The sequence below is a fragment of the Schistocerca gregaria genome, chromosome 6, assembly GCF_023897955.1.
Source record: "Schistocerca gregaria isolate iqSchGreg1 chromosome 6, iqSchGreg1.2, whole genome shotgun sequence".
Classification (NCBI taxonomy): Eukaryota; Metazoa; Arthropoda; class Insecta; order Orthoptera; family Acrididae; genus Schistocerca; species Schistocerca gregaria.
Genome location: NC_064925.1, coordinates 326,054,221 through 326,077,854, shown reverse-complemented (window position 1 = coordinate 326,077,854; position 23,634 = coordinate 326,054,221). Strand labels below are relative to the sequence as shown.

Sequence of the window (23,634 nt, the reverse complement as noted above, 5' to 3'; positions counted from 1 at the left end):
GCCTTCAATTTCGATTTCTAATGCTATTCCTTTGGTTTCCCTTGCTGGGAGGTCTTCTTTGATTCAGTCTCTGGGACTGAAGAGGACCGCGAAGCACTACGACCATCTACCTGGTGCTTCTTCAGCCCCTAGCGGGTGTCTGGTTTGCCACTGGTGGGAGTGATCAAGGGATCCCTTCCTAGCGAGAGAAGCCGAAGAAGACTTACGCTTCTCTGGCTTAGAAGTGGGGGCTGGTGTTCCCCATGGTTGGGGATGGGGGGGGGGGGGGGGAAGGGGGGGGTGCAGCTACAAAGGTAGGTAGTGCAGGAGCAACAGGGAGGGAAGTGGCCCCCCTCCCCAATACCACCATCAAGGGGGCAGCTGTGGACCTTCGGCTCTCAAAGCTGACTGTATGCGGAGCAACGGATGGAGTGACGGTGGTGGCATAAGATTATGTCAAGCGCAGGGGATGAGCCGTTCAAATTTCCGTGTACCATGTAGGTCAGTCGGCCCAGGGTCTTGTATTCCATTGTTTTCTGTTCCTTCTGTAGAATCATACAGTCTGGTGAGCAAGAGGGATGGTGCTCTCCACAGTTGATACAGACATGAGGCAGGGCACAAGGAGTATCGGGATGGGATGGATGACCACAATCGTGACATATGAGGCTGGAAGCACAGCGGGAAGACATATGGCCGAACTTCCAACACTTGACGCACCGCATCGGTGGAGGGATATATGGCTTGACATCACAGCAGTAGACTATCACCTTCACCTTCTCGAATAATGTGTCACCCTCGAAGGCCAAGATCAAGGCACCGGTGGCAACCTGATTATCCCTTGGACCCCAGTAGACGCGGCGGATGAAATGGACACCTTGTCACTCTAAGTTGATGCGCAGCTCATCGTCGGACTGTAAAAGAAGGTCCCTGTGGAAGATAACGCCCTGGACCATATTTAAGCTTTTATGGGGTGTGATAGTAACAGAAACATCACCTAGCGTCTTACAAGCAAGTAATGCTCTTGACTGGGCAGAGGATGCTGTTTTTATCAAGACTGACCCAGACCGCATTTTTGACAAGCCCTCCACCTCCCCAAACTTGTCCTCAAATGCTCTACAAAGAACTGAGGTTTCATGGACGCAAAGGATTCCCCATCAGCTCTCGTACAGACTAGATACCGGGGCGAATATGTCTCACTGTCATTCATAGCCTTTCGTTCCTCCCATGGTATGGCCAGGGAGGGAAACGATTTGGGGTCATACATGTTAGCAATAAAGTGAGCCCTCGAATGCTTAGAGACTGCTGGTGGGTGGCCACCAGCAAGAGAAGATGTGCCATGCTTCATTGCGTGACATCCAACCTGATGCCACTTACTCTGACCAAGGGCCGTCCCCACAGGCGCCACCTAGCCACAGCAAGAGCCATCTGGCCAGATGGCCATTGCCAGGAGTCCTGAGGCCCCAGGGAGATAGGCATCTTCTCCTTGGCATACATGGGGAGTTAACAGCGCAGGCATCAGTAGAGCGATCCCTGTGTTGTCAGGGAGCTACAACCAACAGGGTACATGGCAGCCCAACCACAACGGACTGGCTACCGTGCTGGATATTATGTGGCAAGTGGTCCATGGTCGTCGTCAGTGCAGAAAGCAACACTGCAGAGTGCATGGTGGAAATCGCAGCGAGGAATGTATCCTCGCCCAAGAGATGGATAGCGGGCGAGACTGCAATGCAACGATGAATAAGCTGACTATAGGTCTCAATGCACGATGGACACAATGCGCCAAGTAAGGTGCTCTTCCCCAACTGGCTCGCTCTTCGAAATAATTTTGAAATATGGTGGTCAAACCCAAGAGGGGACCATCACATATGGGCCAAAACGTTCGAGACTCCTTTTTTCGCATCTTACGACAGGCAGGAATACCACAGGCCTATTCTTACCCCTGAACCCGAATGGGGCTTTCATTTGAGTTTATGAAGCACCAGTGCAATACTTGTGTGTTGATCAAACATATTGGTAGTAAATCTAGCAGCATGTCCCTGAATGGCTTTCATGTCTTCCTGTAATCAAGCCTGGTGCATATCTCAAACACTCCAGCAGTTGCCAAGAATAGGACACAATAGAATTCTCTACACTGTCTCCTTTATAAATGAGCTACATTTTCCCAAAATACTCCCAATAAAATGAAGTTGAGCATTTGCCTTTCCTACTACCAACATGGTGTGCTCATTCCATTTCATAGTGCTTTGCAATGTTACACTTACATATTTTAATTGATGTGACTGTGTCAAGCAGCACTGCTAATGCTGTATTCAAATGCTACAGCATAGCTTTTCCTACTCATTCGTATTAAATTACGTTTTCCTATATTTAGAGAAAGCTGTCATTTGTCACACCAAGCAGATATTCTGTCTTAAGTCATCTTGTAAGCTCCCCGAGTCACAAAATGATGACATCTTCACATACACCACAGCATCGTCAGCCAATAGCTGCCAATTGCTGCTTACCCTGTTCGTTATATCATTTATGTATACAGAGAACAAGAGCAGTCCTATCACACTTCCCTGGGACCCTTCTGATGGCACCCATGTGTCTGATGAACACTCACTATTGACGAAAAAGTACTGGGATCTATTCCTTAAGTCTTCGAGCCACTGTACCTTCACTCAATGTTTGCAGTCGGCACAGTGTCAAACACGTTCTGGAAATCTAAACGATGGAATACGCCTATTGTCCTTCATTCATGATTCGCAGGACATCTCGAGAGACAAGAGCAAGGTGAGTTTCGCAAGTCTGATGCTCTCTAAATCTGTGCTGATTAGTGACCATAACTTTTCCATAGTCAAGTCTGCATAACCTCATTAAAACTATCAAGCTTAAGATACTTCCTACTGGTGTTCTACAACTGTAAATACCACAAGCTTATGTGTATTCTGAATACTATTGTCACACAGCATTTAAAAAGCTGTTAATCACAATATTCATTAGTTTCAAGAGCCACCAACTTTTGTATATATATCCAAGTTCTCTTTCTTCCTATCAGTTCTAGGGTAGTGAGATATTAGCTTGCAGCCATCAAGATGAATCTGTCCTCTCTCAGTGATTTCCACATGATGTTCCGATATGCTTAAAGTCCAGCTATCCTTTCATTTTCCTGAATGTATATAAGAAGTTCATCCTTTTTATTAACGTAGCTTCTGATGTTTCAATAGAAGACACTAAATGTATTTTCTTCAATGCCCTAGGCTTTTTCCTAGTTGCAGTAGTCTGTAGTACTTGTAGCTGTTTTAACTGCAATTACACAGAGTGAAACTTGAACTGCAAATATTGCATAAATGGGAAGTGTTATTGACGTGTGGACTTAACACAATGGATTGGTAGTCAGGGTCTCATATTGTTAGCCAATACAGACAGTGTAATAATACTTACAATCTTTTGTGCAAACACACACTTTTAAATGGAACAATAATGATTCACATTAACAAACTAAAAGTAGAGTTGATTAGAATGTCGACTGTGTTTGTCACAGGACTGTAGTATAAGTCACTTACAAGATATCATACTTTGAAAATTTCCACACCAACACTTGTTTGTGCCATTCAACCTGTGTGGATACTAGGTACCAAGTTGTTATGTTTGCTTACAGTGTGCTCGTGTGTTCCTTGAGTGTGCTGCAACTTGCTAGTCAGTTAGTGTCTGACAGTCCAAGCAGTTGGTTATGATTAGATGATAGAATTTACCAACGCAGAGAGTGTAGGAAGAATGCAGTTCATTCTTGTATGGTGTATGTGGCTAGATATCCTCACAAATGTATCAACCTCTTCAACCACTTACGTGAAAATAGCAATGTAACACCTAGACAACATAATAGAAGGAAACAACTGATGCAGAAGAGGGAGAAATTAATGTTCCTGTTGTTGTTGCAATTTATCTGTAGGTTCCATCCCTTCACATCTCTCTCCACCAAGAGCAGCATGGAAATAATTTTTATAATCATATGATACATGGGCATTGAGACAGGATACCCCAAATGTATCCTGTATCTCCTTTAGTGATGAAGCCTAATCCAATTCTCTGATCTACATCTAACTACTACTCCAGAATGCGGCATGAAAAACTGCTAATTCTTCTTGCACCACTGCCAAATTAGCTTGAAGTTTCATGAGAAACTGTTATTTTCCAGCATAGTGCAGCAGTGCTTACAATCATTTCTCCTCCAGAAGTGACAAGCATCACTACTCATAAATGTCATAATATAATATTGCACATGAATGTAATGCTGTAATTTCTCAACCTGACTGCACTACTGCCAATTATGTGACAGACTGCACTCTTGTCCACTGCAACAGTCAAGATATTCAGTTAAAAATCTTTGTTCAAAGAATGATAAAATGTAAGAGATTTCTGAAACTGATTTTCTGATAAAATATATTGAAAATAAGAATTTTTTATTTATTTCATTCCAATATATTTCAAGCTTAAATACTGTGTGCGATGAAATATGCTTGTGAAAGAAACTGAAAATTGTTCACAAAAGTTAACTTTATTCATGCAAAAGAATTAAAATTATTAATGAAAGATTCCGTTTCCATGATTTGTATGAGCAGTTTAACTGATTTTGTGTGTTGAAAGGTGAAGATTTTACAACAGAAACAAACATTACCAACCCAAAGAAGGAAGTTACATTTGCTCATGGCCACTACACAATCAAGACAAATCATAACAACTTGTCAATTAGATTATATTCAACTAACAGTTTTATGGAATACAGAAATATTATAAGTTAAAGTTGATGAAACATAATGTTACAACATATTTTCTCACTGTAATAAGTATTATTTTCCAGGTACAGGTAAGCTAATATTACTGTAACCATACATTCATTAAAATAGTAAACAGCAGCATCTAAACCATTAATTTAGCTAATCTAAGTAACAGTTCAATAGTAAGGTGCCTCCTGGGTGCAAAAAGCACCAGAGTCCCAAGGAAGAGTGTATTTTCTAGTACCATAGCGGTTATCTTCATCAAAAGAATTACTATCTTCAGTAATTTTTGTGTATCCACATGTGTACAAAATACAGGGTGATTCAAAAAGAATACCACAACTTTAGGAATTTAAAACTCTGCAACGACAAAAGGCAGACCTAAGCACTATCTCTCAGCAAAATTAAGGGAGCTATAAAGTTTCATTTAGTTGTAAATTTGTTCGCTTGAGGCGCTATTGACTAGGCGTCAGCGTCAGTCGATGCGAAGATGGCGACCGCTCAACAGAAACCTTTTTGTGTTATTGAGTACGGCAGAAGTGAATCGACGACAGTTGTTCAGCGTGCATTTCGAACGAAGTATGGTGTTAAACCTCCTGATAGGTGGTGTATTAAACGTTGGTATAAACAGTTTACAGAGAATGGGTGTTTGCGCAAAGGGAAAAGTTCTGGACGGCCGAGAACGAGTGATGAAAATGTAGCACGCATCCAGCAAGCATTTGTTCGCAGCCCAGGAAAATCGACTCGCAGAGCTAGCAGAGAGCTGCAAATTCCACAATCAACTGTATGGAGAGTCCTACGAAAAAGGTTAGTTATGAAACCTTATCGTCTGAAATTGGTTCAAGCACTGTCTGCAGCTGATAAGATTAAAAGAATCGATTTCTGTGATTTTATCCTTGCTCAAATGGAAACAGATGAATCTTTCGTTTCAAAGATTGTGTTTAGTGATGAAGCAACTTTCCACACTAACAGGAAAGTCAACCGTCACAGTATCTGTATATGGGGAACTGAGAATCCGCGGGAAACAACTCAGTATGAACGTGACTCGCCTAAGGTGAACGTTTTCTGTGCCATTTCAGCCAATAAAGTTTTTGGTCCCTTTTTCTTCGAAGGTGCTACTGTAACTGGACTACAGTATCTAGAGATGTTAGAGAATTGGCTGTTTCCTCAGCTCGAACAAGAAGCACAACAATTCATATTTCAGCAGGATGGAGCGCCACCACATTGGCACTTATCTCTCCATAAATACCTGAACGTCAACTAGCCGAGGCGATGGATCGGCCGCCAGGCAGCCCGTGACAGAGCACTTCATCACTGGCCTCCAAGAAGCCCTGATCTTACCCCCTGCGATTTTTTCTTATGAGGGTATGTTAAGGATGTGGTGTTTCGGCCACCTCTCCCAGCCACCACTGATGATTTGAAACGAGAAATAACAGCAGCTATCCAAACTGTTACGCCTGATATGCTACAGAGAGTGTGGAACGAGTTGGAGTATCGGGTTGATATTGCTTGAGTGTCTGGAGAGGGCCATACTGAACATCTCTGAACTTCTTTTTGAGTGAAAAAAAAACCTTTTTAAATACTCTTTGTAATGATGTATAACAGAAGGTTATATTATGTTTCTTTCATTAAATACACATTTTTAAAGTTGTGGTATTCTTTTTGAATCACCCTGTATAATGTACTGCCGAAACAGCATTCATCATAAATATTTTGCCTATTAAATTAAAAAGACTCTTACCTATTTTTATAACATATTCCTGGAATTCTTCAACAGCCTTAATGACATTATCATAATCAGCAAACTCTTCACTATGAGATGGTATTGTATGCGAGAGAGAATTTTTGATCAGGTATTCCATAAACTCTGCACATATCATATCACCAAGTTTATTTAAGACAAAGAAATTCTTATTTATTTCAACATTTAAATATTTTTCTAGAAAACAGAAGATCTCCATCAGATTTCTGAAAACAAGTTTATAGTTTGGCCTAGACGAGCCACCTTTCATCTGTATTTCTAGTACTGCATGTTTCTCATCAGTGAATGTTTCTACAAAACATTCATTTAAGATGACAGGCTCCAAAATTGATTTTTGTATTAGTGTTGCCAATTTCTTGAAAGAAAACTCAAGTTTCTCCAGATAATCAAGGGCCTTCATCATTTGCTCTATGTCATTTAAACGTGAAATGTTTACTTTGAACAATATCTGCCGGTTCTTCTCCACTTCTGTCTCATTTATGTTTATGCACAACTTCCATATTTCTCGCAAATCATACAGAAATTTCTCAAGATATAAAATTCGTTCCTTTGACAAAGCCTTTATGATCTCCAGTTCTTGTTCATGACTTGTTTGGAAGAAAGATTCAAGTTTTCTTAATCTTTCTGCTGCTTTTAAATATTCTCCTTTTGCTTGCAGTTCACAGCAAGTTTGCAGTGCCACATCTATCTCTATTAGTTCAGTTACAAACTGGAGAGAAAGATTAGTTTCTTGGAGTATTTCTGACAATCTTTTCAGCTCTCCAGTTGAATTCTGTAGTTGAAATTTATGCTGAAAGGGGAAAAAATAATTACAACAGTTATTACATACAAATCTGGCAGCATCCAGTCATTTGGCTTACAAAACAATCTTAGAATGGACCTTTCTAAACATACAGGGCACCTTAAATAACAACCATAATACAATAAACAGTATTTTTAATCATAGTGCTGGAATGTGAGTACCAGTAATACAAAATTGTTACCAAGACTACGGATAGTTATTTATTTCGGCACATAAACACAACAGACTGCAAAATACATTAATTACATACTACACAGTTTCTGCCTTAACAAAAAATCAGATGGAATGCAACAGCAGTTACCCATTTTTGAACAACATTAAATGGAGCCTTATCAGGGGTATTACTCACGTTACAGTGCACTTTTCAAAAGAGGCTGGAACATGAATTGCTTTCCCCTTTGACAAAACTGGATAGATTATGTACTGTGTTTTTGTTGTAGTCGTCAGTTTAAGGACTGATTTCAAGAAATTCTATATAGTAGTCTATCATGGGCAAGCCTTCCCACCTGCAAGTAACTATGGCAACCTATACGGATTTCAACTTCCTTACTTTATTCATACCTAAAGCTTCCTCTATAATTTTTACCTCCTCCTCCCCCCCCCCCCCCCTCCCGCACACACACACACACACACACACACACACACACACACACATTACCAAAAGGACAATACCTCAATGCGTAATGGAGTGTTCATTCAATTAGTCTCTTCTTAGTCAAGTTGTATCACAAATTATTTTCCACCATTTCAATTAAATTTCGCCTCGTTAGTTATTCGATCGATCTGTCTAATATTCAGAATTATTCTGTAGCACCACATTTCACAAGCTTCTATTCTCTTCTTGTCTGAACTGCTTATCATCCACGTTTCACTTCCGTACATGGCTACACTGCAGACTCATAACTTCAAAAAACACTTTCTAACACATAAATTAACATTAGATGTTATAAACTTCATCTCTTTTAGAAGTGCTATTCTTGCTATTGCCAATTCCCATTTTTTTATCCTCTCTACATAGACTGTCAACAGTTATTTAGCTGCCTGAATTAGTCTTGTTTTGTTTTTGTTGATGTTCATTTTATAGTCTGTTTTGAAGAAGCTATCCATTCCATTAACTGTTGTTCTAAATCTTTTGCCATTTCTGACAGTTACAATGTCATTGGAAAACCTCAAAGTTTTTATTTTCCCTCCCCAAACATTATTTCCCTTTACAAATTTCCTTAATTTCTTTTACTGCTTGCTCACAGGACACATTCAATAACATCACAGATAGGCTGCAACCCAGTCTCACTCCCTTCTCGATTACTGACCTACTGCTTCCATTTCTGTCCTTTGACTATTACTGCTGCAATCTGGTACCTGCACCAGTTGTAATAACAGTTGGCTTCCTGTATTTTATCCCTGCTACCTACTGAACTTCAAAGAGTGTAGTCCATTCAGCACAGTCAAAAATTTTCATTAAAGCTACAAAGGTAATGAACATATATTTGCCTTTCCTTATCTTCTAAAATAAGTCATAGGATCAGAATTGCTTCAACGATTCCTATATTTCTCTGGAACCCAAATTGATCTTCCCCAACGTTGGCTTCTATCAGGTTTTTCCATTCTTATGTAAATGACTCATGCCTATCAACAAACGCCTATTTGGAATAGGAATTATCATGTGTTCTTGAAATCTGGCAGTATTTCACATGTGTCTTACATTTATTTTATTTTAAATCAAGTCACAGACCACAAAAATTTATTAATCAGGTAATTAATGTTTATCAATTATGACCATCTTTAGACCTAAAAATAATCAACATACACATGTAGCCTGATGGACAAGACTTCGAAATTATGTAACACACAGAATTAGATATCATTATTAGCATACATAAGGTCATTTCTGTAGCTAAGTAAATCCAGCATACCACACAATTTGTGTCATTGTGTGTGTTGACGATGCAATTACATTAATCATCCATTCAAGTTTCATCACAGTATCATAAATTTTGAGTACCATGGACATCATTATGTCATATGTACTGACGCTTTAATGACACAGAACATACTGCCGCGTAGTGACAAGTGATGTCTCTCTGGCCTCTTTGGCACCGTGGGCTTCCGCTTTCCAGAGTATTACTAGCCTCCTAGGCTGCTTTCACCAAATTGGACTGTTAGTAATAAGGCAAATGTACATACATCATACAAGATTTTTAAGTTTTACTTACATCAGTTTTATACAGCTGATGTCTACCAAATCCTGCAATATATCCTACTCAATCAGCAGTCATGCTTAGAACATTTTTGACAAGCATCCTTTGGGTTTACTCAATTTTATTATGTCAACCCAACAATATGATTTGACTCTTGATGCAGATAACTCCCTGAACGCTGGAACTCTATAATTGTCCACCTACATTACAAAAATATAACCATCATAAAACTGAAAATGCACCTATACTGGCATGACACTGGTAGTTGCAAATAAAGGCCTCCACATAGCTCTGTGGCTTTTGGAAACACATCATCTTGACTTGTTAGTTGTTCTCATTTTTATGGTATTTCAGATGGTTATTGAATTTTTTTTTTTTTTTTTTTTCACAATGTCTTGTCTCTTGGTTGTCCTCCCCAATGCTTGCACTCCCCCTCCCCCTCCCCCCCCCCCCCAGCAAACAAACAAACAAATTTAGAGTCAAGAATACAAAGGGACAAAGGACATGCATTAAAACTTATATAGAATGATAAAACCCAACGTCACGTATTAATTGTAAAACTAAATTAGCAGATGCAGAGCTTGTAGGTAGCAGTGATTTGGGTGCCACCGCAATTCCCTTGCTCTTGGGGACCTTCTTTTTCGATTTCTCTTGCTGCTCCTTGGGTTTCCCTGGCTGGGTGGACTTCACTAATTCAGTCTCTGGGAATGAGGATGAGTGTGAAGCCCTACAACAAGCCGCTTTTGAGCTCTTCAGCCACTGCTGGGTGTCATCTTTCCCACTAGCAGAAACCTGGGAAGGGAGTGACCCAAGGGACAACTTCCTAGCAAGAGGAGCTGAAAAATACTCTCTGTCTCAGAAGTGGGGACTGATATCCCCGTTGGTTGGGAGGGGTGTTGCTCCCGAAATAAGTGGTGCAGGAGCAACAGGGATGGAATGCCCCCCCCCCCCCGTCAAGGGAGCAGGTGGTGTCTTCTGGTTCTGAGAGGTGACAGGAATGCGAGGAACCGATAGGGCAACAACTGCTCTTGTGGTGGCGGCGTAAAAGGTGGTCATAGCCACAGGATGTAGGTGCTCAAATTTTCTCTTAGCCTCAGTGTCCAGGGTCTTACAGTCCACGATTTTCCCTCCTTTCTGTAAAATCCTGCAGTCTGGTGAGCAAGGTGAATAATGCCCTCCGCAGTTGACACAGATTGGAGGCGGGGCACATGAGTATTGGGATGTGATGGACATCCACGATCTCGACATGTGACACTGGAAGTACAGCGGAAAGACATATGGCCGAACTTCCAGCACTTAAAGCACTGCACCGGGGGAGGGATATATGGCTTGATGTCACAGCGATAGACCAGCACCTTGACCTTTTCGGGCACTGGTGGCAACCTGATTATACCTTGGACCTTGATAGATGCGCTGGGTGAAATAAACACCTCGCCGCTCTAAATTGATGCACAGCTCGTCGTCAGACTGCAAAAGAACACCCCTGTGTAATATAATACCCTGGACCATATTTCAGCTATAATGGGGTGCGATGGTAACAGAAACATCCCCAAACTTGTCACAAGTGAGTAATGCCCGTGACTGGGCAGAGGATGCTGTTTTTATCAAGACTGACCCAGACCGCATTTTTGACAAGCCCTCCACCTCCCCAAACTTGTCCTCCATATGGTCCACAAAAAACTTAGGCTTCATGGACATGAAAGATTCCCAATCAACTCTCGTACATATGAGGTACTGGGGCGAATAAGCTTGACTGAAATCCTTAGTCTGGCATTCCTCTCATGGTGCGGCCAGGGAGAGGAACGAAATGGGGTCATATTTCTTAGCATTCAAGTTAGACTTTGCCTGCTTAGAAACTGCTGGCAACGGACCACCAGCAAGAGATGACATACTACGCTTCATGGCGTGTCATCTGCCCTGATGCCTCAGACTCCCACCAGGTGTCCTCCCCATGGGTGCCACCCAGCCTCAGCAAGGGCCACCTGGAAGGATCTACTCCATGGTATACGTGGGGAGTTAATGGTGCAGGCATCAGCAAAGCGATCCCTGTGTTGTCAGGGGACTACAAACAACAGAGTACATGGTGGTCCCACCACGACGGACTGACTATCATGCTGGATATGAGGTAAGTCCATGGTCATCGTCGGCACAGAAAGCAACACTGCACAGCGCACAGTGGAAAATGCAGCCAGGAAGGTGTCCTCACCCAAGAGATGGGGAATGAGCAGGACTGCAATGCGATGACGAGAAAGTGGGCTAAAGATCTCAATGCACAATGGACATTTTGCACCGTGTATGGCGCCCTTCCCCAATTGGCTCGCTCTTCGGAAAAATTTAGAAAGATGGAGGCCAAAGCTGACAGGTGAGCATCACATAAAGGCCTCTTATGACAGGCAGGAATACCTCGGTCCTATTCTAACCCCTGGAACCGCAGAGGGTTGGGGGGTGAGGGGTGGGGGGGGGGGGGGGGGTAGCAGAGACTGAGACCATGTGGTTACAGTAGCAAAGGATTTTTGCAAGGATAACTCCCATCTGATAGTTCAGACAAGCTGTGGACAGAGGAAAAGCTCCAGATGGCCCACGTTGTGAAACAACCATTGAAATTGAGCACTGGGGTCAGCTGCATGTTAAGCCGCCAGGTGGTCAACTTTATTCTTGGCAGCAGTTAGGCAGTGGCCTGTCCTTGTCGACAGCTGGTTGGTAATCATTCGAATAGTATTGGGGGGGCAGCGTGGAGGGTAAAAATCGTAGAGGGAGACCAAGAGATGAATACACTAAGCAGATTCAGAAGGATGTGGGGTGCAGTAGCTACTGGGAGATGAAGAAGGTTGCACAGGATAGAGTAGTATGGAGAGCTGCATCAGACCAGTCTCAGGACTGAAGACAACAACAACAACAACAACAACAACCTGTGCATTGTTTGCAGCAGATATGATGTATGACATGGCTAATTAGACAGATGTCCCAGCCTCTTATGTGTAGGATAAGCCTGTGACAGGACTGGAGTAGGAGGAGCTACATGGGTGGATCACTATGGCAAGACAGTGAGAGTGGGAACTGCACAGGGAGGAAGGAGAGGTAAGAAGTGGTATGGGGATAGCGTAGGGGTAGGATGATGTACATGTTGGGGGTGGGGGAGTGAAAGAACACCACTTACCACTTTAGGGGGGGGGGGAGGGGGGTTGGGAAGGATCTTGAGAGTAGGCCTTGTACGACCAGCCAGCATCGTATAGGGACGAAGGTATACACATATATATTTATACTCTAGTTCAATAAATGATTACTTCAAATACCGCAGATTTTCTTTATTTTTTGTGTGTGTGCCTGTTGACAACTAATGCTTCTGATTTTCAGCCAGCGGTCTCCTTTACTCATAAAATGTTTACATTCTAACAGTAATTTCCTACAAAATTGAGTGTTCTATTGTATCTTAGACCAGCAGTAAAGAAAAAGACTAGTTAAGTGCTTGATGCTGAGTGTAGCCACATACGGCACTGAAATGTGGTCACAGCAAAAAGCAAAAGGCAATAGTTAGAAATATAGTCTGAAGAAAAATATGTGGTGTAAATTGAAAGAAAAATAAGAAATCGGGCAATATTCAAAAAAGTAACAGAAGAAATGAAGTTATTAGAGACAATCAAGTGTAGGAAAAGAAATTTCTGGAGTAGTCAGTCAGAAAATCCTGTATTACATAGTGTGTTCAAATGAAAAGGTATGGAACGTTGTAACAACCACAACGGTTGAAATTCAATACGCCACTTTGGAGTACCATAGTGAGACATGCATGCAATGGAAGCAGGCATCAGCACATCCCCCTAAAAAATTCAAATCTGTGCATTCAGCAGGCATGGTAATGCTCGATGTTCCCCTCCCCCGAGGTCCGACACTCATCGAAATCCTGCAGCATGTACAACCCATTAATAGTGACATGCACTGTGAGGCACTTGGTTTCCTACCCAAGTCCATCAACTGCAAACGGCCTGCGCTGCTCACGGGGGAGTGATTCTGCTCCATGATAACGCGCGTCCACACGTCTTCAAGATCGCACACAGTGTAATGGCCAAGTCCAAGTGGGAGCAGCTCAAGCATCCAGTCTAGAGCCCACACTTGTTGCCATGTGACTTCCATATATGTGGTCCACTAAAAAAAAAATCTCAAAGGAAAGCATTTCAACTCATCTGACAACTGAAGGACACAATGGAGGACTCGCTCCTGGCAGAGCCACATGAGTCCTTCAGCTCATGAGACAGTGGGATGGTTGCGCTTGGGCCTCTGGTACTTTTGAATAAAGACTTCAATTATACCAACAGTGTTGTTTTAAGCACCCTCTCCTTCAAAATATTCTTTAGAAGGATCTAAGACTGGAACAAAACTATGCTCATAGTACCAAAAAGAAAGGCTACCACCTAACATAAGTCAGGTTAAATTTATCCCACTGCAGAACTGTAAGGTTGGTGGAGCACAGAATAGAATGAAGAAGACTGAACTAATGAAAGTTAAAGGTCCATCATTGCAGCAGGGACATGTGGTCAAGATGTGGTGAAGGTATCAGCACAATGACTCCATACCAAATTTACCTGGTTCTCAATCCTTTCATAAATATTTTTCATGTTTGTTTTCAGTTTCTCAGCCTGACTGACAAGTTGCTCATTTCCTGATGGGAGAAGGTGACATGTTTCTTCTATGACCTTCTTAACTTCGGTCTTCAGGTCCTGTACTTTCATTGATACATTATCAATACTGATATTCAGGTCTTTTATCTCTGCCTCCTCTGTAAACAGAAATAAAATGTACGTAAATAGCAGTTTCAAAATATCATTGGTAATTTTTCATTTAATGCAAAATAAATCACAAGACTACATGCTTTTCTCACCTATTACACTGTAAAACACACACACACACACACACACACACACACACACACACACACACACACACACACAAGCAAAGCACACCTCTCACACATGACAGCCATCCCCAGCAGCTCGGACCAGAATCCACTGGCATTGAACAGTTCTTTTATTTTTAACATTAGTTCATCGATGTACATATTGAACGGTAGAGGTGAAAGACTAGATCCCTGTCTCACACCCTTTTTAATCTGAGCACTTCATTTTGGTCAAGTTTTATTGTTCCCTCTTCATTCTTGTATATATTGTATATTATCTGTCTTTCCTTACAGCTTATCCCTATTTTACACATTTTGCAACATTTTACATTGTCAAACATTTTTTCCAGGTTGACAAATCCTATGAACAAGTCAGAGCTGCCTCTCTGGTGCCTTTATCTTTCCTAAAGCCAAACTGGTCATCACCCAACAGATCCTTAATTTTCTTTTGCATTTTCCAGTATATTACTTTTGTCAGCAACTTGTATGCATGATCTGCTAAGCTAATTGTGTGATAATTCTCACACTTCTCAGCACTTGCTGTCTTCAGAATTGTGTGGTTGATGTTTCTCCAAAAGTTGACAGTGCATCGCCAGTTTCATACATTCTACACACTCACGTGAATAATCACTTTGTTGCCACTTACCCCCCCCCCCCTTACGATTTCAGAAATTTCAACGAAATGTTATTTATCCCTTCTGCCTGATATGATCGTAAGTCGTCCAAAGCTCCTTTAAATATTGACTAATACTGGATCCTTTATCTCTTCCCTGTCAGCTCCTGCTTCCCCTGTCATGTCTTCGTACAAATTATCCCTCTCATAAAGAACATCAATGTACTCATTCCACCTATCTGCTCGCTCCCTAACAGAATTCACACTGTACTTTTAATGTCACTGCCCTTGCTTTTAATTTCAATGGAGATTGTTTTGACATTGACTACATCATAAGTTAGTCCTTCTGACCATCATTTCTTCACATTTTTCATGTATCCGTTTTGCCTTGGCTTCCATGCACTTACTATTTATTTCATTTCTAAGTGACGTGTAGTTCTGTATGCCTGAATTTCCACGGAAGTTTTTGAACTTTCCTCTTTTGTCAGCCAACTTAAGTATTTCTTCTGTTAGCCATGGTTTCTTCACAGTTACTTCCTTGTACCTAGGGTTTTTTTTCCTAACTTCTGTGACCAGCCTCGTCAGAGATGTCCTTTCCTCTTCAACTGAACTGCCATCTGAGCAATTCATTATCGCATTATTTACAGTCTCAGAGAACATCAAGCACTTCTCTTCACTCCTTAGTACTTCTATCCTATTTCTTTACACATTGATTCTTCCTGACTAGACTCTTAACTTCAGCCTACTCTTCCATAATTATTAAATTGTGATCTAAGTTTGTATCTGCTCCTTGGTATGCCTTACAATGCAATATCTGATTTTCGAATCTCTGCCTGACTATGATGTAATCCTAACTGGAATCTCCCCATATCTCCCGGCTTTTTCATTATGCCTCCTCCTCTTGTGATTCTTGAACAGAATATTTGCTATTGCTAGCTGAAATTTATTGCAGAACTCAATCTTTTTCCTCTCTCATTTCTACTGCCAAGTCCATATTCTCCAGTGAAGCTTTCTTCCGTTCAATCCCCTATAACCACATTCCAGTCTCCCATTACTATTAGATTTTCATCTCCATTTACGTATTGAATTACCCTTTCAATATCATCACATACATTTTCTATCTCTCTATCTTCTGGATGTGACACTGGTATGTACTGTGAACTATTGTTAATGGTGCTGGTTTGCTGCCAATTCTGATGAGAACAACCCTATCACTGAACTCTTCACATTAATTATTCAGGCTTTCCTGGTGAGGCACTGTCATGTTGAAAAATGATGTTTCTGCCAGTTATTTGCATCTTTCTTACACAATATTTCAACTGTATGACTCACAGTCTTCTTCAGGTGCTGTCCGATACTGATTCCTATGTGGAAAAAGCCCAGACTCGTGTCACACTGGAATTAGTATCAGACAGCACCTGAAGAAGACTTGAGTCATGCAGTTGAAATACCATGCAAAAAAGACCTGAATGGCCAGCACAAACCTCATTGTTCAACACGTTCACAGTAACTCACTTTCTGCTCTACCTTCCTATCCATAAATAATCATATTCCGATTGCGCCATTTTCTGCTGCTGTTGATATTACCCTATACGTTTCTGACCAGAAATCCTTTTCTACCTTTTCAGATTTTCTACCTTTCCTACCATGGTCAAACTTCTGATATTTCATACCCCAACTTGCAAAACATTATCCTTTCATTAGTTATTTAATGTTTTCCTCAGTGTCCTCCTCTCAGAGATACAAATGGGGACTAGTCTGGTTTTTTTTCCCACTTGCTGGACACATGTCCTGTGGATACACATCATGTATCTTTAATTCAGTTGTTTCCATTGCCTTCTGCATGCTCATGCCATTGATCACTGCTAATTCTTCTGCCTTTTAGGGGCAGTCTTCCACTCCAAGGGCAAGATAATGCCATGAAGCTCTGTCGAATCCTCCGCCATCTTTGACAAGGCCGCTGACAGAATGAGGGCAACTTCTTATGCCACAAGTCACTGGCCGCCTTTATTGATGATTTTTATTCACAATTTAAGCTCTGGCTCAGTCTGAAACTGTGACCCAGTACATTCTGATTACTGGTCAAAGACGCTACCCGTAGACCACAGGAACTTTGCATATACTCTTAAAATGTTTAGATTCCAGAGATACCAAGTAGACAACTATCAGTCTTTTGAGATACAATTAATTTGGTGTACTTGTCAAATTTAGCTCTTGAAGCACAACACATTTTCAGACACAACAAATCATTTACATTAAAACTAGCAATTTTTGTGTCTTGCCCCCCTCCCCTTGGAAAAAATTTCTGTGGCTGCCAATGCTTGACACCAATCAGATTTTGATCTCTTCCCTATTTGTCAACATAGGAGGACAATCATCTGTTTCCTACTTTCCAGGATGAAGTGAACTACTGTTGAGCTTCTTCCGTAATCCCATAATGTTCTAATGTATGCAAAAGTATAGTATGATCCACACAATCAAATGCTTTTGTTATATAAAAGAAAATACCTACCATCCTCAACCTATCATTTAGCACTGGTAGTTTCTCACACAGTGGTAACACCCTCCCTGAAGCCAAACTACGTATCTGGTATTATTTTCATGTGCATTAGGATGTGCGACTACTCTCGAACTGTTTGCGACATCTCTTTCAAAATTGTTTACATCATCTCTTTCACATGTTTAATAAAGTGGTTTCATTCATAAGTATTTCAATCTGTTAAGAAATAGACCACATCTAAGAGGCACAACGCATAAATGACCCATTACAGAAATAATTTATGGTGCTCCGATCTTTATAACCTATTTAAAACTTCGTCAAACCCATGGGAGTTTTTACTCCTTAATAATGTAATAATTGATTCATGTTTGTCTTTGATTGTTTGCATGTGATGTCTTGGAACACCAACTTTCAAAAGTTTCGTGTATTTACCTGTGCCAATAAAATTTTGATTTAACTTGCCAGCTGTTGACAAAAGTAATTTTTAAATATTGTGCACAACTAATAGTTTCATTCTCACACATGAGAAGTGTAATATACTGAGCACCAACATTATGCCCTGATAATCTTTCACAATTGGATATACAGTTTTAATTTTGTTCTGAAAGCTTTATATTATCTTGGTGTGATGCACTGAACTTTTACGCTGTCTGATGACACTTCTCAGACATTGCAGTATTGTCTGTGGTATGATTCTGTTAATGGGCTCCAAATGTCCATATTATGATATAGCTCCAGTTACTTGTTATTTTAATGACATCAGTTATCCAAATCAGTTGCTTATTAGTACTGTGTAATAAGGTTGCTTCTTTTTTTCCCAGTGGGAAAGAGTTTTTAAAGAAAGTGTTACAGGTTTGAAGAAGTGTTTATACTTGTCAATCAAGTCATTTGTAAAGTAGAATTCTTGCTAAGTTAGCCCTTCAACATTAGCTGTAAATGTCTAAATTGCAAGTGGAATCATATCGCTATATCTTTTGTTGTTTACACATTGGGATATGATTCTGCTTTGATTGTTTTCAGTCTTACTACCTGTGCATTATGATCTGACACACCATTTCTAATTTTTTTGCTCATGCTGTTTCAAACAAGCAGAAAACGGTCTATGAAGATATTTAAAATATTTATTGTACCAGTATCAACTGCAATGTGTCACATAAAAAATGATAACAATCATGCGCTGTGGAAAAAAAATAAGGCCTGTCACAACTCACGATTAATGAGATCTGAAAAAGAACACTGAGTGATAACTTGAACAAAAACTTTACAATAAATATTTTAATACATGATTTATATGAAGATGTTGGTTATGATCATGATGGTGTTTCCCTTAACTCAAGTTAGAAAGTATGTTGTCTGTACCAGGTTATAATTATAATAATAATAATAATAATAATAATAATAATCATTTAAGACTGATTATGCCTTTCAGCATTCAGTCTGGAGCATAGCCCCCTTATAAAATTCTTCCATGATCCCTTATTCACTGCTAACATTCGTGCCTCTTCTGATGTTAAACCTATTATTTCAAAATCATTCTTAACCGAATCCGGGTACCTTCTCCTTGGTCTGCCCCGATTCCTCCTACCCTCTACTGCTGAACCCATGAGTCTCTTGGGTAACCTTGCTTCTCCCATGTGTGTAACATGACCCCACCATCTAAGCCTGTTCGCCTTGACTGCTACATCTATAGAGTTCATTCCCAGTTTTTCTTTGATTTCCTCATTGTGGACACCCTCCTGCCATTGTTCCCATCCACTAGCACCTACAATCATCCTAGCTACTTTCATATCCGTAACCTCAACCTTGTTGATAAAGTAACATGAATCCACCCAGCATTCGCTCCCATACAACGAAGTTGGTCGAAAGATTGAACAGTGCACAGATAACTTAGCCTTCCTTCTTGCAGAAGAGAGTAGATCTTAGCTGAGCGCTCACTGCATTAGCTTTGCTACACCTCGCTTCCAGTTCATTCACTATGTTGCTATCCTGCGAGAATATGCATCCTAAGTACTTGAAACCATCCACCTGTTCTAACTTTGTTCCTCCTATTTGACACTCAATCCGTTTATATTTCTTTCCCACTGTCATTACTTTCATTTTGGCGATGCTAATCTCAAGTAAATAAAAGAGTCAAGTAAATCTGTTAACATTTTTGTCTCAAAGCTTATATTGAAATCCCCTCACAAAATCAATAAGAAACAAGTCTGGCACAGTGTTAAGTCTAGAGAGGAAAACCCTGTAGTCTGAAGTGGTGAATCCATAGAGGGCCACATGGAAAAGCTTATTCCTTCAAAATGCAAATTGTCCTGCACAATTCTAAAATATTGGTCTTTTCAGTGTTTACCACGGACGCCCACTGGCACCTCCAGGAACACAAACATTACATGTCCACCTTCAGTCCATCTGGAAAGTAGTCAGTGTCCTCCACAATGAGTAGTATTTTGACCTCAGGGGAATGGCAAAACATTACTATCATGTACTGTAGATCTAGGCATATTTCTTTGTAAAATCATTACATTGTGATAACATACTGTAATGTGACAGTGTTGTAGTTGTCCATTTTCATTATTAGCACATGCTCTGAGCTCTCTAAGTAATCTTTAGTTGTGTAGCATGCATTACTTATAAAGTACATTAAGCTTCATTTTTAAACATAAATATTTTAGTAATCTTTTCCATCTTCTTGTGCATTTTCCTATAAATTTTATTCTCTGACAGAAAAAGCTGTTTTGGGTTTTTGTTTGGCAAATGCAAGTCCAAACTGACTCTTGTTCAACTATTTATTTTAACTAATGATGATGTAAATAAAATAGAAAGAAACTTCCACATGGGAAAAATATATTAAAAACAAAGATTCCAAGACTTACCAAGCGGGAAAGCGCCGGCAGACAGGCACATGAACAAAACACACAAACACACACACAGAATTACGAGCTTTCGCAACTGGCAGTTGCTTCGTCAGGAAAGAGGGAAGGAGAGGGAAAAATGAAAGGATGTGGGTTTTAAGGGAGAGGGTAATGAGTCATTCCAATCCCGGGAGCGGAAAGACTTCCCTTAGGGGAAAAAAAGGACAGGTGTACACTGGTGTCTGTGTATGTGCGGATGGATATGTGTGTGTGTGTGTGTGTGTGTGTGTGTGTGTGTGTGTGTGTGTGTGTGTGTGTGTGTGTGTGTGCGTGTGTGTGTGCGAGTGTACACCTGTCCTTTTTTTCCCCTAAGGGAAGTCTTTCCGCTCCCGGGATTGGAATGACTCCTTACCCTCTCCCTTAAAACCCACATCCTTTCATTTTTCCCTCTCCTTCCCTCTTTCCTGACGAAGCAACTGCCAGTTGCGAAAGCTCGTAATTCTGTGTGTGTGTTTGTGTGTTTTGTTCATGTGCCTGTCTGCCAGCGCTTTCCCGCTTGGTAAGTCTTGGAATCTTTGTTTTTAATATATTTATTTTAACTGTTACAGAAATAGCTACTAAAGTTTTCCCTGCTATGCAAAATAGTTTGATATGTGTGCTCGCTTGGTAAAGAACAGATACTCAGTTTGCTGATGATATTCCTTTTGTCAGTATCTTTTTCACCTTTATTCCATTTTAACTGACTATCAATATGCATCCCTAACAACTCTGTGCTTGTAACACGATCCATACGTTTATCATATATGTTTAATGAAACAGACTTGTTTTTTTCCCTCTGTGTTGAAGTGTACACTGTTTTCTTTAGCTAAACAATAATTCGTTGCATACTGCCCAATTGAAAATATCCCTGAGATTTTTTTTTTTGCCTTCTTTATTAGGAATTCTGGTGTTTTAGTGGCTATGATGCTGCTGTTATCAGCGACGAAATTTTTTCTCCACATCTTATACTGTCTAGAAAATCATTGATATATACTACAAACAGAATTGGATTCAATAACACCGATGCACTCCTATGTTTGTATGTTTCTTGTCTGATAAATGTTTTGCTAAAAATTTATTGCCAGCTTACATGCATACCATCCTTTTTTTCCGTCTGCTATTTCCCTTCCCCTTAGGGCTTCTAGACAGCTTAGTAGGCCCTGCTTTTTGTAGTCAAAAGCCTTCGGCAGGCCTAAGAGTATGCTTATAACAGTTTACCTTCTCAAGAGCTTCAAACACAACTTTTGTGAACTCTGTAATGGCTGTTATTGAAATTCTGCCATTTTGAAACTAAACCGTGCTTCATTAAAAAGGTCGTGTTTATGAATGTAGCTCATCTGTCTACATTCCACAAATGATTCACTTATTTTTGAAAATGCTGACAATAATGAAACTTTCCTGCAGTTTTCTATAATCTCTTCATTGCTTTTCTTTAGTAATGACACGAGTGCTTTTGGTACTCTGGAAAATACTTTTAATAAAAGGATTTATTTAGTATATTTGTTAAGTGGGATTGTATGCCATCTCTGCAAACATTCGGAACAGAGAATGAAATCCCATCTATGCCTGCAGACTTCTTGTTTTTCAATTTTTTTACTGTCCCAGTGATTTAAAGCTTTATTGTGGAAAATATCATTGTATTTGTAGTGTAATTAACAGATGTTTCAGTAGTAGTTTGACACAACATCTCCACAATGCCACAGAACTAATCATTTACAAGATTTGCAAAATTCATGAGTATTTTCTATTACTTTACTGCCGCCTTTGATTTGTGTGTTGCAACTGTCTAGCCTTCCACTTTCATGTTTTATGAATTCCATATTATTTTGCTTTTACTTTCTGCAGTACACATTATTATGACATGTTTAATTACTTTCAACATAAAAATTATTACTATCCTGTACATTTTTGTACCTGTGATAGCAATTTAGGAAATTTATATTAGTGTAGTGATTTTGCAATGGGTCAATTTTTTCGTCAACCTACTATCTTGTTTGTAAAGTCGTCAAAGTTGGTTTAAATTCAAAGCTCACTCTGAAACTGCTTTGATATCCTGCTCCGGCGACTAGTGTTAGAAAACGGCCGTCTCCTCCTAAACTATTGATTGCACATGGCAGTGACAGACTGATACGTAGCGTAGACTGACGTATAGTAAACTTTGGAAAGTCAGTTTACTTGACAGTTGAAGAAGTGAATGAGTATGAAATAAAGTTCGCAGAAAAAGATTGATTTGTAGCAGAGTCTGACGCCTACACTCGAGCCTTATTTCGTGCAATTTTCTTTATAAAATTTGAAACTAAAAGATCATTTCAGAGAACTCATATAAGATAGTAGTCAAGTCTCTAACCACTAGCTTTGTGTACACTATACAACCACACTAACGCGAGACATCAATATACTTTCTCTACAGCATAAATTTAGCGCCCCTTTATTAATGCCACTTTTGATCGTTTAACACTTTTATATTTGAGGATTTTGGGTCCCTTAAACACAGTGTACTATAAACATACCTGCAGATAGGAGAACCTCAGATAAAAAACTTCCGCTCATCTCAATCTTCATCAGTTGCTTTTTGCCGCCTGCTTGTTGTTCGTCTCCTGTCAACTAGCCACCCACTTTAGCCAACACAATCACGGACAGTCTGACCGTAAACAAAGGAGCAAGCAAAGATTAAAAAAAAAATATACATGTATATTGTCATGGAGGTAAGAATACCTCCATGTATATTGTGTATTAAAATCCGTAGACGACATACATTATATGGGCAAAACATGGATCAAGTAAAATTTGTATGCAAACACTGAAACCTATACATACGTCTAATAACTAGTATCTAGCAAATTATTGCATACATTAATACTTTTGTTTACATCAACTATGCCAATACGTAATTTACATTACTGAATATCTATACCGGTTTATGATTCATTTTCCCAGTTGTAAGTTGCCTATCCAACGATATCAGTGGCAAAAATTTGGTTCCAGTATTTCACGTAATCATTGGGCGATTTTTTTTAACTTTTGCGTTGAAGGATGAAAATAAGATTATGAAAATTAGAAACTGTGCATATGTTTTGAGGCTAACTCATCTCGTGCAATTACCAACGTTTTATTCTTCCACTATTTGGGAATGAGAGCACTTAGTGACTTGCAACAAACTTTACATGTAATTTCAAAGCTTTACAAAACTTTTTCTCGCTAGTTCCACTCCCAAAATAATAAAGGGGAAACGTTTATCTCGTACTAC

At 40.0% G+C, this 23,634-nt stretch overlaps 1 protein-coding gene across 2 annotated transcripts in view; it reads right to left on the bottom strand.

Annotated features, from left to right (window-relative positions):
• The window catches only part of LOC126278656 (centromere/kinetochore protein zw10 homolog), a 184,864-nt gene extending 161,688 nt beyond the window's left edge, over positions 1-23,176 (bottom strand). The window contains exons 1-3 of one of the 2 annotated variants that reach the window (XM_049978871.1): positions 22,898-23,176; positions 14,079-14,272; positions 6,481-7,291 (exon numbers count right to left, since the gene is read on the bottom strand). In XM_049978871.1, coding sequence (XP_049834828.1) covers positions 6,481-7,291; positions 14,079-14,272; positions 22,898-22,949 — 1,057 coding nt within the window. In that variant the 5' untranslated portion in view covers positions 22,950-23,176. The remainder of the gene's footprint in view (positions 1-6,480; positions 7,292-14,078; positions 14,273-22,897) is intronic. The other variant, XM_049978870.1, reaches the window with a different exon arrangement.
• Between the last annotated feature and the right edge of the window lie 458 nt (positions 23,177-23,634).